Here is a 15006-nt window from a genome sequence, read left to right as displayed (position 1 = left end):
GATTTTGGTAGTCTGAAATTAACAGTCAATTACTGCTGTTCCCCCAAGCACAACAAACATAAAGTCTTGTGTCCTACTTCAACTTCAACTTCAAACTAAAGTGGAAACAAGCAAACAATACATCTTCACATGTAACATCCATGACTGTCGATCTTTAATACAGACAATAACCAGTTTGTTTTGTTTATACTCTGGTTATCTTGCCTCCACCATACACCTGTCCAACCATATTTGGCAACTCCTCAGCAGGTGTGGATTCCCACAAGTTGTGCACAAGCTGAAGTCATGCGGAAGCAGGACGAAGAAAGTTACGCTCACACGACGCTCTTAATCTGTAAGATTTACTCAAATTGTTAAACACCAATGATTGGCTCCCGGTAGATACAGCCCCATGTAGAAGCATTCAAAAGCTAGCAATTGTAAAGATTGGTTGATGATTGTTAGGCATCACAAGCTTTCTTCTGGGTTATGCTCTATCCATGAGCCGTAGGGGGTTCTAATGTAGTTGAGCATCATGTGGACACGATAATCAGCAAACGCGAAAGTTAGTATGACCTCTCCATGAAATCTTTTCCCCCGTAATAGCTTCCAGATCAACCTCCAGTTCATGTTGCATACTACTATATCGTTGCACATTATTGTGTTATTAAAAATTGCTAGTGCTGCGCATATAAATTTTATCTAGTTCTGTGGTTTGATAATCAATTGTGGCTCTCCTTGAAAGCTTCATCTTAAAGACAAGATTTTGTGTGGATGTGCATCCTTGTTTAAAACTACAAATTTTGCATGAGATTTTGAAGATCACAAACGTTATGTGTGAATCTAACTTATTTTTGATACTGGTTTTATGGCTTGAGATTGCTGGCCTTTTTTTTTTTAACCCATTGAGGGACTGATTTTGTTACAACATGCATTTCCCATAGACTCCTGCCCGAGTACACTCGGGACTCATCCTCAAGGGGTTTAATACTACGCATTGACATCCAATCCTGGTCACAAGCTCTGTCACTGAGAGAGAATACAGTAGGTATTTCACACTCACTGCCCAAGCCAATCCAGCCGTGACAAGCTTGAGAATTAGGCTTATGGGTTAAAGCCTCACTATCATTCTGATAATGAGATGCTAAGGCTTAAGTATAGCCTGAGCCCTGAACTGTTATGCAACAATATTCCTATCATTTAATCTTGTAGAACACGCAGATGGGAGATGATTCTAACAATTTGCCCAAATTCAGGTACAGTGAGAGGTACTGACTCACATTTGAACATGTCGGACTGGTAAAGTATTTCCTTGTATGGAGTACATACATTATGTTCATACTAGAACATGATATATTGTACATGCATAACAGTAAAAAAGAAAAATGAAATAAATAAATGAAAAAATTTATATATTTTCCTATTGACTTCTAGCACCACAATACAGGTTTAACCCATTCCATAATATGGGAAGCTGGTAGCCTGCCTACAATACCTATGAGCATTTCAGAATTCAGTATGGAATGGGTTAACTGGAAATGCTTTTCTACTCATGAGTACAGAGATGTCACATTCCTGATCACCCAAACTTTTTGATTAACTTTCCCACTACTACTGGCAGCTACACTTTTATACTATGAGATGTTTGTAGTTTGTAACTTACAGCAATGGTCATGAGGAAATTTGTGGATGGTACGGGGTTTTGTCATCAGCACTGTAAGAACTTGCTGCACTGTGCATGCATGGTAGGAATCGGAAAGTATCCAAATTGAAAAAAAAAAGAAAAAAAGAAACCCTTTCGTAGACTAATACCCTCATCAAAGCAAGCAATCTTACAGGTGCACCAGGGCATAGCTGTTGAAGTTCTTTGCTTTGGAATCTTTCACTCTACCCTGTGTGAAACTCCCCTCTGCACCCCATGCAGACTCCAAACTGTGAAAAGGAAATTCAATAAAAGACTCTAAAAGTCTGATAAACCCTGAAATTGCATCAAACATCAAATTATTTCTCACCTGATGCCCACTGAAAAGGCACAGGCTGCTAGACCTCCATTAAAGAAGAAATCCACCCAAAAAATAAATAAACTTCAAAAGAAAGAGAAAAATAATCCCCACAAACAGATTTAAGAAAAAAAAATGACAAAACTGGGATAATAAGGAAGACATGACATTTTGAAATTTCACATTTTTCTGGAAAACATTTCTTGACCAGTTGTTATGAATATTCAAGTGAACGAGCTGATGATGTCATACACTCACAATTTACCTCAGAAAATTTGTTATTTTTAGCTAACACACATAAAAACATGTTCTCATACCAAGATATTATATCAGAGTTTTGTTCTTTTTTTTTTAGTTTTGATGGTTTGAAGACAAATCTTATTATTTTTTGTCATTTCTGCATATGAAATGAATAAGAAATTGTGAATGCAAGACATTGTCAGCTTGCTGATTTGAATATTCATAAGGACTGGTCAAGAAATGTTTTCCAAAAAAAAATTGAAATTTGAAAATATCATATCTTCCTTATTTCTTATCCAATCTTGGTCATTTCCCTCCAGTTTGTTTTCTTTATATAAAACAAGTTCATAAAGAAGAAATTGTACCCTTTCCATTAAATTACTCTATACTGCAGTTGCAATTATCTAGCAGGGATTGCTTTGTCCTATTGAACAGGGGAATTGCAGGTGCTAAATAATCATCACAAATCCTAGTAATTCTTTTAGCACTCTAAGTAAATTATTTCTGATTTCTGATCTCATTGCACAAGGGAAAACTTGCAGAAATTGAATATCATGTTACAATCTTATTTTGGTCTAATATTGATGAAACTTTTATGTTTCTTTCAGATTTTTTTCTTTTCTTTTATGAAATTATACTATCATATAGGAAACTTGTACAGGGAAGACAGTGTCTCTTTAATATCCACTCAAACATAGAGTAAAGCGTGCCTTTAAGAGCTCTGCCGTCCATCGACTGCAGTCAAGACGCCACAGGGCAGAATATGGGTCATCACTACCCCCTTGCGACAATGCCTTCGTGCATTCTCAAGTTTGCACGCCATTTCGATACTTTCCAGTGGGCGGAGAACAACGTATTTCACGGCTTCCCCCGAAACTGAACATGACATCAGCCACCTTTGCGTGTAAGTGACAAGTATCGTTGCGGACTGGCCCTGATGCAGTATGCATTAAAGGGGGGGGGGGGGAGGGTTGGGTCTTTCGCAGGTTGATGATTCCTTGGATAAGAGGCCTCTGCGACAAAGCAGCTACTTTGAGGTTGGAGGAAAACCTTTGCAAACATGCTGAAATTAATTCACATTGCTGTGGTCGCCACACAAATTTTCCAATTTAAAGCCTGTGTATAGTTTTTTGGTACAGAATAAGAAAAACAGTAAGAGTACAGTGTGCAATGCTTTTTCCCTCCTGATTATATTACAGACACACATGATAGTATATCTTCATATAATGTCAGGCTTTTGGAACAGTTTATCTCTAAGACCAAATTACAAAAATCATATTAATGTTGAATTAGTCATTAAAGCAGACAACAACTGAATTAGTCCCATGTGTAAATATTTGTGTCTGCTAGTAATGGGTAGAAACGACAAAAACTTTCAATTTGTTTTGAAGAATATTCAAGGGTGGTATTCTGAAAATCTTCCTAAGTTTCTTCCTAAGTTTCTTCCTAAGTCAGAAACTTAGGAAGTGCCTAGGAAAGACAAAATTGGTATTCTGAAATGTCTTCCTAGGCACTTCTTAATGCAAATTAAGCCATCCTTATCCCCACCCACGTCCTTTCCTAAGCCAATACGAAATGCCGTATCATAAGGAACTAACCAATGTCTGCCAATGACAATCGCATATTACTGTGACGTAGGGTCAAATACACGAGTGCGCGGCATGTCCCCTTTCTCACGCTCATTTCGCGCATCAAAGTACATGTGCGCGCAATGACTGACAAGCGCGCCTATCACGATGCTTGCAGCTTGCTATTCTTAACAACGTACTTAGGACAGGGGTGGAGCTTTCCTAAATATTTTCCTAAAATTCTTTCCTAAGTGCATTCTAGAATACCAACTTCTTCCTAAGTCAGAAATTTGCATATTCCCGCCCCCTTCCTAAGTTTCTTCCTAAGTCTACTTAGGAAGAAACTTAGGAAGATTTTCAGAATACCAATTAGGAAAAAATCCTGACTTAGGAAGAAATTTCTCCCTAGGAAGGATTTCAGAATACCACCCCAAATATTTCTGGCAGAAATTTCTCTTGAAATGACATATGAAACCATTTTAAACCTAACATAATATTTGTTGAAAGATAAAAAAAAGATCATTTCAGAGCGATTTTTTAATAGCGAACAGTTCTGTTGCTGCTATAATGTACAACTACACTGCATTTGATATTGTACTACTGCCATTTCAACTGCAATCATCAATACTGTGATTACTGATTGTCAAATGTACTTTTTTTTTCTATTTAAAGAATATACAATACTTTTTGAGTATTCTTCCATGTGTACCATACTTTAAAAGTTTCCAACATTTTCTTTACTTCAAAAATACATAGGAGCTTCAAGGCAATGGAAGTAGCCCAGCGCCCTGTCCTTTAAAGATTTATTGGTGAAATCAATAAAGATTGGGATTCACTGACGAAATGCATGTTAAACAAGCTTAAAGTCGAGTGCCATTTATTTACAGCCTTCAGTAGCGAAGCACTGTTTGTGGGCGGGGGAGCGCACATAAGTATGAACGGAAAGTGGACATAATCTCGATCGAAAATCCACTTGATTCTCAATCAAATTGATGACTCATATCTGGCATTGGACAATATGTTTGTTTCATTGTCTTTAATGGCACTCACATCAGAATCCACACAGTATAATCAATCTAGACAATATACAAATACCAAATGCTACAATATTTATTCAAAGATGAGGGAATGCAAATAAAAAATTTCAAAGAACTTTACAATATATGCAGTCATCAACATGTACATTGTACATCCCTACAAGTAAAATTGAGGAATTTTGAGGAATTTCGTCACTTTTCGGCATGAAACAGGACTGCATTTCTACATGTATGCAAGTCACACATGAAACCATATGTGAATGTCATATGATGCTGAAAAAAAAAAAATAAAACAAGAGAGGGAAGAGAAAAAAAAGTGAATGACTATACAGAAAGGTTATGAACTGCCTTTGCAGCTACACTACTTCAAAATATTTGAATGCGATGGAAGACCAGAATATAAGAGCAGCCAAAGTTCAAATTTGGCTATCATGTTTGGAAACTCCTGGCAAAGTAATTCAAATATAGATAATTATTCTAATTACTGTTATATTCTTTTAATTTGTACACAATGTATACCTAGTACCTAACATTCTAATAACAGAAACATTAAAATCATTAGAATGGTATTTGCTTCTTCTTCTTCTTCTTGTTCTTTCTCTCAAAATTCGCTCCAATGGACTTGGGTCTTTCTTTATGTTCATGCATTCAATTCCTTCTGATAACCTTCACACTGCAATATTAAAATACTTTACTTTCCACACATACATAAAGTGTTTGTCCATCTGTTAGTGTGTATGAGATGTGACTGTTAATTCTTCAAAGAGTTATACTACAAAACCAGAAATATTTGTGGCATGAAAATTTTGCAAATTTGAGCTGATGGCCGTTTTCGTGGCATGAAACCTTCATGAATTGCCACTAGCATTCAATGGAATGTGTAGACAAATACTTTTGCATTCATTGTACTTTCACAAATCTTGGCTCCTCATGAAATTCTTGAACGTTTTAAGAAAAAAATTTGGGTTTTACTGTATGTATCCATAAATGAAAGACAAGTTACTGTAAACGTCAGTATTTTTCCGTTATTAATTTGAGTGGCTCAAAAGCATATTTGCAGGTTTTTTAATTTGTGCTTTGCAATAGTTAACCTGTTCAAAATGTGTAGAGAAAATGATAACAATGTTCTCATGAGTTTCAGAATTCTTGCTAGCTAAAAGTAGAGCAAAATATGCAAAAATAAATGTTATGTGACAATTTCTATAATAGCAGTAGTCAAGTTCTTTCACACAGTGGGTACTGTTCCTACAGTGAAAAAAATAGAGATCAGGAAGTTTGGTATATGATATCTCACTGAAGAGAGATATCCAAGTGTTCTAATACAAACCTTTCTCCATTCATCATTATCACTATGACTGTAATGATCACTTCAGATGAGACACAAGGATCCATTTACACCAACTGAAAACTGCTTCCTCTTTCTCGAGAGATGTCTCATCAGGAACACTTCACAGCCTGGATCAAAGTTTACATATTACTGTGAAAGATACCTACCACCACCCTGGATCAAAGTTTATATTACCACGAAAGATACCTACCACTACTTTCTCTCTCCCTCTCTCTCTCGCTTATATACATAAACGCACACACACACACACACACACATACACACACACACATACACACACAGACAAAGCGCACACACTATACACACAAGCATACACAATGATCCTGGCTTTAGAAGCGATAATAAAGAGACATTTATAAGATGAGAGTTGGCGATGACAAATACTCTGTTTGTGAACAATGATGTGTCCACGTGTCTGTGTCAAGTCTTTCTGTACAAGCCAACTGACTAATAATAGAACAGTACATTCTACTGGCTATAAAGGGTATAAAATTCCCCATTTTGCATGAATAGGTATGAAAAAAAAGTAAGAGAACTTTGTCATATTCTTTACTATATAATATACACAATGTACATTAATATATAAAATATACTAGCTATAATGTATGCTGGTTTTTCCATATTGCTCATACGAGTCATAGCATACATGTAGTTATTACATGTTTCTAACAGCAGTGGGGATTATCACCAATATATTTGGCTCTTGCATACAACCAGGATACGGAACACCAAATATTTTCACAAAATCTTGCAGATGACACAATGCGTGACAGCATCACGATCTGCATGGTTCGGCCCGTTTCCATAGCTTCTTGTCACCCGAGTAACCACACAACTAGCAGAACTCAGAAGAAACAGACATCGAGAGTTCACGATCGCCTTGCGACCCAAGGACTTCCGCCAAGTCAGGTTCATTGAGTCACGACCAATCAAATATTGATAGAAACGTGAGCGTAGCACGATAGACAAGGGAGAGAGGGAGCGGGGAGAAAATGCTCTAAGTGCATGAGATTGTTTGAAATGATGCACTTCCACTGGTGGCGAAACACTATTTTGTTACTTTACACTGTATCTACACCACCAAGAATGTGATTTCCACTTTAAATGGACATCAGAGGAGATTTTTATGCAATTTCCAGACAAAACAGGTTTTATGCTTCAGACTTTAATACAAAAAGATGAAGGCATTATTGCCCATTGAGTTTCAATAACTGCTAAAAAATGTTATTGAAAATGAAATTTCTAATTTCCATGCACCTCTGCAGGCACAATTTAATCTCAATTCCTCTACTCAAACAAAACTAAATCTGTGTATAATAGAGTTACTCTCCTCTGCCAATGTAATACACTCTATAAATATTCTGAAACAGAAAACTGACAAGGACCTCAGTTCTCTAGGCCCAAGAATTCACAGCTATTTCTCTGCTGGAGGAGAAAGTGGGGAAAAAATTGGGGCAAATAATGAGAATTCTCATAAACGCAGATTCCTCCAGACATTGCGACCCATTTCCATCGAGGTGACTACCAACTACTTCTATTTACCCAACCTAATCCGTATTTCCCCTGGGTTTTAGCAGTGTAATTGAACAACAAACACGACCACTCAGGAGGGGTCTGCCTGGTACACACCAGCGTATGACCACGACAAACAACGGACAAGAGCAGGGAAGGGAGAGGTCCTCCACTCCGGGCATATTGAAACTGGACAAACCGCTGCATGCTTCTTGATTTCATGATCGCTGTTGGCATGTCCCCTTCCCAGGACCGGTGGGACTTAAACTCATTTCAAATACCGTGACTGCTGCAAAGACATTTATAGCAAATATCTTGTACTACTGTCAGAACCTGCTTCTCCTGAACACTGCAGATAATTGTACACTGGCTTTCTGCCGACATCCGGAAGTAGTGCTCAATGGACAGTAAAATAGAGAGCACTGATCATAAAAACATTTAAAACAAAAGTGACCAGTGATAGTCCTTAAATATTTTATGCAGACAAGGCTGTGATAGAAAGGCACTAATGCCTGATCTGACAGTTCATCAGACAACCAAGAACTGATTTCACCCTTTTTCATAACTTTTGAAACAGCATCCCCACCCCCAGGAAGAAAATGAAAAATTAATCTGCCGAAGCTTATCATAGTCACTCACACATTATATCAGAGAGAGTCCAAAAGAAAGCGAAACACTTGCTAAGGGGACAATACTGTACTTGGGTATAGCACTTGCATCTTTTGTTAAAGTGTAGGACGTGTGTGTTTGTTATGAATCTGTTGCAATTCCTATCTGCAACTGATTGACAAATTGCCCTACATCAACGTAAATAAGCACTGAATTGGTCAGTGTTTTTTTTTAGTAGTAGCCATGATAAAAAATTGAATTTTTTATCATGGCTACTACTAAAAAAAAACACTGATCAGTTCAGTGCTTATTTACGTTGATGTAGGGCAATTTGTCAATCAGTTGCAATGAAAACATCTTGATGGAAGAATTCCTATCTTAATGCAGAAAATCAATTAATTAATCAATGAGACAGAGAATCAGTAATATTGCATTGTCCTGCACTTTAATTCTTAATTTTATGAAGGTACTCCAGGTTTTTGTTGTGCTTTACTATTTAAATCACTAACAACTGACTGCAAAAACACAACTGTCATGCTTGTAGGAGCACACTGTATGTAGGAGGTCAGCATATGTCAAGGTAAATGCAACTCTATCATGGCATACAACCTCATTTACACAAAAAAAAAGAACATTATAAGATTTGTAAATTTTTCAAATTAAATTGCGATTGTGTAGGGATAACAGCTTTAGAAAGGTATCAAACATGGTAATTGTAGACGGAATTTATTGTGTGAGTCAAATGGATCACCATGCTGATATAATCTGTCATTAGAGAGAGATTTGGTGCAGTTTGATGTGTGCCGTAAAATTTATTCAAGATCGACTCCAAACGTGATGAATCCTTTTCACCTTAGAGCTTGAACTGGCCCAGAACGAGGCTCAAAACTTCAATAACTAAGCAGCTATTTGCTGCTTACTCTGTATCAGCGCAATAAGTAGAGAAACAAAAAAACAAACAAACAAGTAAAAAAAAAAGACACGCAGTGGATAAAATTGCAATCTTGTTTGGAGAGCGGAAGAAAAGGCTGATTGCTTCGGAGTTGGTTTTTCCAAATGGGTCCTGCGAGGCAGGAGGACGGGGCCAGTCACAATCAATTAGTTATTCACAGTTTACCTCGCGGGAGGCATGATTTTTGCATGCGGCCCCCTCATGAATAACTGATAGGTCTCCCCCGACTCATCGCGCTGGAGACTCCTTCTACCTGAACTCGTGTCGGCACGGCACTTACCCAGTAAACTCTTTTAGTCCTATTTCTTTTCCTCCTACTCGTACATATGATTGATAATGGACAAACAGGTAGTGTTTGTTGAAGCCTTCTAGCACAAGACTGTGGTGAGACGGATCACAATTGAATTGGCTGGCTTCCCTCTCGCTAAATGAAATCAGCACACCCACACAACAGAAAGGTCAAACCAAAACTTCCTGCTTGTAATTGGCACTTCATCTTCGAAATTATATGGTATGTCTGCTACTGCGCCCATTGTTATAATGCCTCTTTCAACACAAGAGGTACTATGCCTTGCAGCGTACGAATCATGCAATCTGAGGGAATATTGCAGATTATTCGGAAATAAGACACCGTGATGGAGAAAGCAAGAGGTCTGGAAAAACAAACAGACGAACTGACACACAAATTCTACATAATGCACCTACATTTAATGTGTTTGGGTATTCTTCACATGCAAATTTACCATGGTGGAGTGATTACATGAACAGAGAGTACTGTGTGCAGTACACATCCCACGTTGGTTTTATTTTTACAAATTTCATAATCTAAATGATATAATTCGCAAAGTTAGCAATGCTCCAAAATATTTTTTTTCCGTAACACAAGGGTAATGCTCCAAAATATTTTTTTCCATAACACAAGGGTAATGTTCATCGTATGCACATATATCATCTCCAAAAAGCACAAGCTTTGCTTCTTGAAAAGGGTATTTATGTATCTTTCACGCCATCAATATGACTCTTGATTGCTGATTCGACTGCTTTCCGAGTCCCAATCCCCCCAAAATATCACTCTTGCAAAATATATGATGCGTAAATTATTGGCAGGAGCATTTTGTTGTTGTTTGCGTTCTTACCTCGATGGCAGCAAAGTACATATGTTTCCCCTCCTCGTCCTTGCCCCCAGTCATGATGTACGACTTGAGGAGATACTCGTAGAAGCTATCCCCCAGGGCTCCCAGGGAGACATGCACTGCAGGAAGAGGAATGAGACCACTGATGACACATCAACACCAAACCCTCACCTCCCTGCACCATCGCAAGCTGTAAACTTTTCTTTTCCCATTCCCATGGGCTCTGTGCATGACGGGTGCACATGCACTATTAAAGTGGGTTACCATACCAATCCATCATTGTAGCAATCGTTTTAAGACAAAACAAACAAAAGTGAGAACAAGTCCATACAGTCTACAGAAATGATGATGCTGAGTTGCTTTGGTCATGTAGTAATTTTTACAAATCACAGCCATGCCACACTTAAGAAATAATATTTGAATCAAACACCGAACATCAATTATTTTTTTACTAAAATCAAACATATACAATGTTTTGCATATTGTACATCGATATTCAATCTTTCAGAATACCAGATATATGAGATGCAAGTGCAAGAAGCATCAAGAGCTTTTTGGTGACCTTAAAGATAAAATGCCAGAAAGGTCAAGTTTGACTTTCCTGAAAGAAAAAGAAAAAGAAAAAAACCTCCTCATCCTTTTTTAATCCAATAATCCCTTTAGTCCTTTTAAAATATCTTGGTAGAGACATTCTAAACCACATCTTAATCAGTTTATAAAACAAACTAAAATACCTACCCACTTTTAAACTAAAATGCAACTACCACTGGTAGAGTAGAAAAGGGTGAACCAATACTTGCTATCTAATGAAGACATGAACATACAGTACATACAGCCAGTATCTGTATCCAGTTGAGGGTGTAGTACAACAAAGGGGTGTGATGACTGAGCCAACAAAACTCAGAAGTTTACCATGAATCCTTACATGAGCTTTAATATACTGTATGGTACAAGTATACTTCACAGATATACAGCAGCACTCACTCTCAATGCTGAAGCTAATGAGTACATTGCACTGGCATGATCTATTCAGCATTGTAGAGTGTAGTCAGAAAGGACTCAGTTTTGCTATAAAAATCATTATCAAGAACAGAGATTTAAACAGACAACCATATACGCTATCTTCAATCATTTGAGAATATATAAAAAAGAAGAAAATATCCATGTTATCCACTTTGTGCTCATTCAGGTAAGTAATAATTAAGTAGACAAGTTATTTTTTTCATTTTATATTTCTGTGGGTAAATGGGCAAAATACCAGCGTGTTTCTAATTTTCTGCTGGTTTCATCGGCAGCAGAAAGCATGAAAACTTCTGCACCGTGAAATATGTTTACTGTACCACGTTTACAGTACTATTACATCATTATTAATCAAATGCACAGGGTTGCACGCACTGGACCTCACCGATACTCTATATTTATTTTTCAGCATATGATAATCAATTTTTCAACCACCCATGCATATGATAAGTACTCTCCACCTCAACAATAGACTCGATCAAGCGTGGAATCTAATCTGCGCTGTACTGCATGCAAATAAGCCCTGGACACGGGCAGATGGTGAGTGGTAAAATGCATGCCACACCGGGGATATCTGTGGGGGACCTACTGCCGTTGTTTGGACCTTTTTTTTTTTTGTCTACATCAGGGCAATTCCATACGCCTGACGTAAATTCGGCATACTGAACTTTACTCTCACCATAATTAATTGCTGTGTATACATGGGCATGTTTGCAGGTATTAACACATTAGTGCTTTAAATGAATGCATCTATGTACATTGTATCTCACATACAGGGTTTGAACAGTTTGGTTGTGATTGACTGAAGTTTAAACATACTTAATTGCAGTATACACTGACATCTAATATATATGACTGAGTATATAATGTTGTGACACAAATTCCTATACTGTATACTGTAAAGATTGTAAGTTTACACAGCGTCCGCGAATGCTGGTATACCCACACCCCAACGCAAGAAATTAACGAACAGTGGAAACAAATGATCAATATAGACATATGGGCTCTCTGTATCTACATCGGGGGGGGGGGGGGGGGGGGGGTAAATAACAAATGATCTTTGTAACACAGCATAGCCCAATTTATACAAATGATGATTCTTTAAGGAACTACACCGTTGTATGTACATACCACACCCCCAATATATGGCCAAATGTATAAAGTGTAAGATGATCCAGTTGTGTTAATATGTAGAAGCCTGGTGTGTAAGTTATATATAATCTCAGTAAACATGTTCTCACACACCATAAATTATGTTGTACAAACTGCAGCCCTGTATGATTGCGCCCCCAAAATTTAATCCACTGCTGAGGGACACAAAAATCCTAATGTGTGTGTGTGTGTGTGTGTGTGTGTGTGTGTGTGTTTTGCTGTGGGTTTTCATTATCAACTGAATCAAAAGCACTAAGAATGGGGTAATATGAGAAGCAGTTCTATACCTCATTACTTTCTCTTCACCTAGTGGACATGTGGTAGGGAAAAAAAAAATATGTGTTTGCTATGCCTTTCAATGTTTGCAGAAAAGTATACAGCATGATTTCATATTAATTACAGCTGTTGCACATATTGTGAGTTAAAGGGTATGTTAATAGTACTGAAGAGAAGTAATAATGGAAATTATGCTGCACAAATTGCATGATAAGGGCTAGATGCTTAAAAGGCGAATATATTCATTAAAATTGAAAATACAAAGCTTTAAACATTCCTATTTTTGTGAACTGGTATCTCCCACAAGTAGTAAATACCAAGTAATCCAACCCAGGGTGCAACATGACAAGTCGCTGGCGTTAGCATATAAACACGGCACAGCCCGATCCACTGAAATCTACGTCAACATACCCAAGCCATGTTTCATTTATTCCTGGTAGAAATTTGATTGATGCCTGCGAAATTCTGGTAATGTTTACCTTTCTGGCGGCAGCCTTCTTGTTGGTCTGTTGACCTATCTGCCAATCCTTTCGCTATGAAAACTGTACATTACATTTCCCCGATCCAATTTATGATAATCTGACATACACTTTACAGTGCCAATTTAATTTTTGAAGAGTCACATGCTGTCTAGGTCAGTTATTGGTATTTCTAGGAGGACCCACTAATGTTACTGCATGATTGAATTCGAACAAACCTTACGAACTTCAGGTAATACGCTGCACCATATAAAACTACCCAGATTGAATATGTCAAACCCAGCTAATAAATCGCTACATCATATGACATTAATACATAGACTTATCCCAAGGCACTGTAATCCAATGTGCTCTCATTTACGTGTATTGTCAGTAGTGTCATTATCTCCTGTATGTTTCCATACAAGTTTCTTTTCCTGTCATATCCGAAGTAATTTTTAGGCAGAAGCTTGGCTGTTTATTTCAAATTATATGCCAAACAAAAATATGCAGAGATATGAGTGTATATTAAATGTTAGCTATACAAACCTTGAAGATATGGGGGGAGGTGGTGTACATTATTGCCAGTTGATTTTGTTTTGTTCTTTGTTAATAATAAAGTCACAACCAGTTTCATGATGTTGTATTGTCATTAGGTCTCAGGGAGTCTGAGAGAAAAGGATTAAAAAAATTTCACCGAGATATCAATTACTAAGGAATATGATATATAAATACACTAACTCAATTAATGTACTTTGGCCCAATAGTCTCTGTACTGTTTGTCAATGGCAGTGTACCAAAACTTATTATCTGCTCTGTTGCAAACGACAGATCATTTAATGCTTGCCCCACGGCACTACTCTGAAATGCGGCTGCTTTAGAGTGCTCATTCATGAATGTATGTACGAGAATTGATATTCAGTGAACGATGAGGCTTCACACTGTGGGAATTAGCCCTACGAGTGCCCACGGCCAGGTAATGGCTAGTGCTCTCATTACGTAGACTACGCAGATGATATCTTCTTGAGAACATAAATGAAGTCTCTTCATAATAATCTGCTTTCATTAACTATACAGCTGTATCGCTGAACATCCGCAAAGAGTTAAAATATATCAAAAGGGGAATGATGGATATATAGACCTTGTTACCTTTGATTGATGGGCTAAATTTCCACACTGTACACAAATACAAGCAGGCAGGTACAATATCTACTTTTCAATGAATATCAAGTCGCTCGCGAACAATAAATGACTGCAATGTCCATTTTGAATAGGGAAAACATATTGCAAAAGGCTCGCTTCTACAAGTGTATGCTGCCACATCCTATTTCTTCAATAAATTATTATTTGTACAGACAGAGGTGATATAGGAACAGAGCTGTTGTGTTGGGTTTCTTTTTTTCATGGCTAATTTTGCTTTTGTTTTGCTGTAGTTCTCTCTCTCTCTCTCAAGTACTGGGTAAGAGTGTATTGTTCAAACTGTATTAAAATAGACCATGTGAATCAGAAGATAAACGAGAAAATGCAATGCTGGTTCTCCACTTTTTACTTGACCTTTAAACATGATTGAATTAAATGATACAGGAGTGTGAGATTACTCACAGAGCATAAATATATATATCTGTAAGATCTAGTTTCTCAAGCTGATAATTAACCGTTCAAGACAAAAACAAGTGAGGGGTTTATAGTGGAATGAATGAGAGTAGAATTCGTGCTTCTCCA

The 15006-nt window shown here is 37.4% G+C and overlaps 1 protein-coding gene across 1 annotated transcript in view; it reads right to left on the bottom strand.

Annotated features, from left to right (window-relative positions):
• Positions 1–15006, bottom strand: part of LOC140242505 (mannosyl-oligosaccharide 1,2-alpha-mannosidase IA-like) — a 75153-nt gene that overhangs the window by 28823 nt on the left and 31324 nt on the right. Inside the window, exon 7 of the mRNA XM_072322240.1 lies at positions 10382–10497. Coding sequence (XP_072178341.1) covers positions 10382–10497 — 116 coding nt within the window. The remainder of the gene's footprint in view (positions 1–10381; positions 10498–15006) is intronic.

This window comes from Diadema setosum, chromosome 19 (genome assembly GCF_964275005.1).
Source record: "Diadema setosum chromosome 19, eeDiaSeto1, whole genome shotgun sequence".
In the NCBI taxonomy this organism is placed as follows: Eukaryota; Metazoa; Echinodermata; class Echinoidea; order Diadematoida; family Diadematidae; genus Diadema; species Diadema setosum.
The sequence above is the reverse complement of the archived record's forward strand: the minus strand, read 5'-3'. Positions and strand labels throughout refer to the sequence as shown.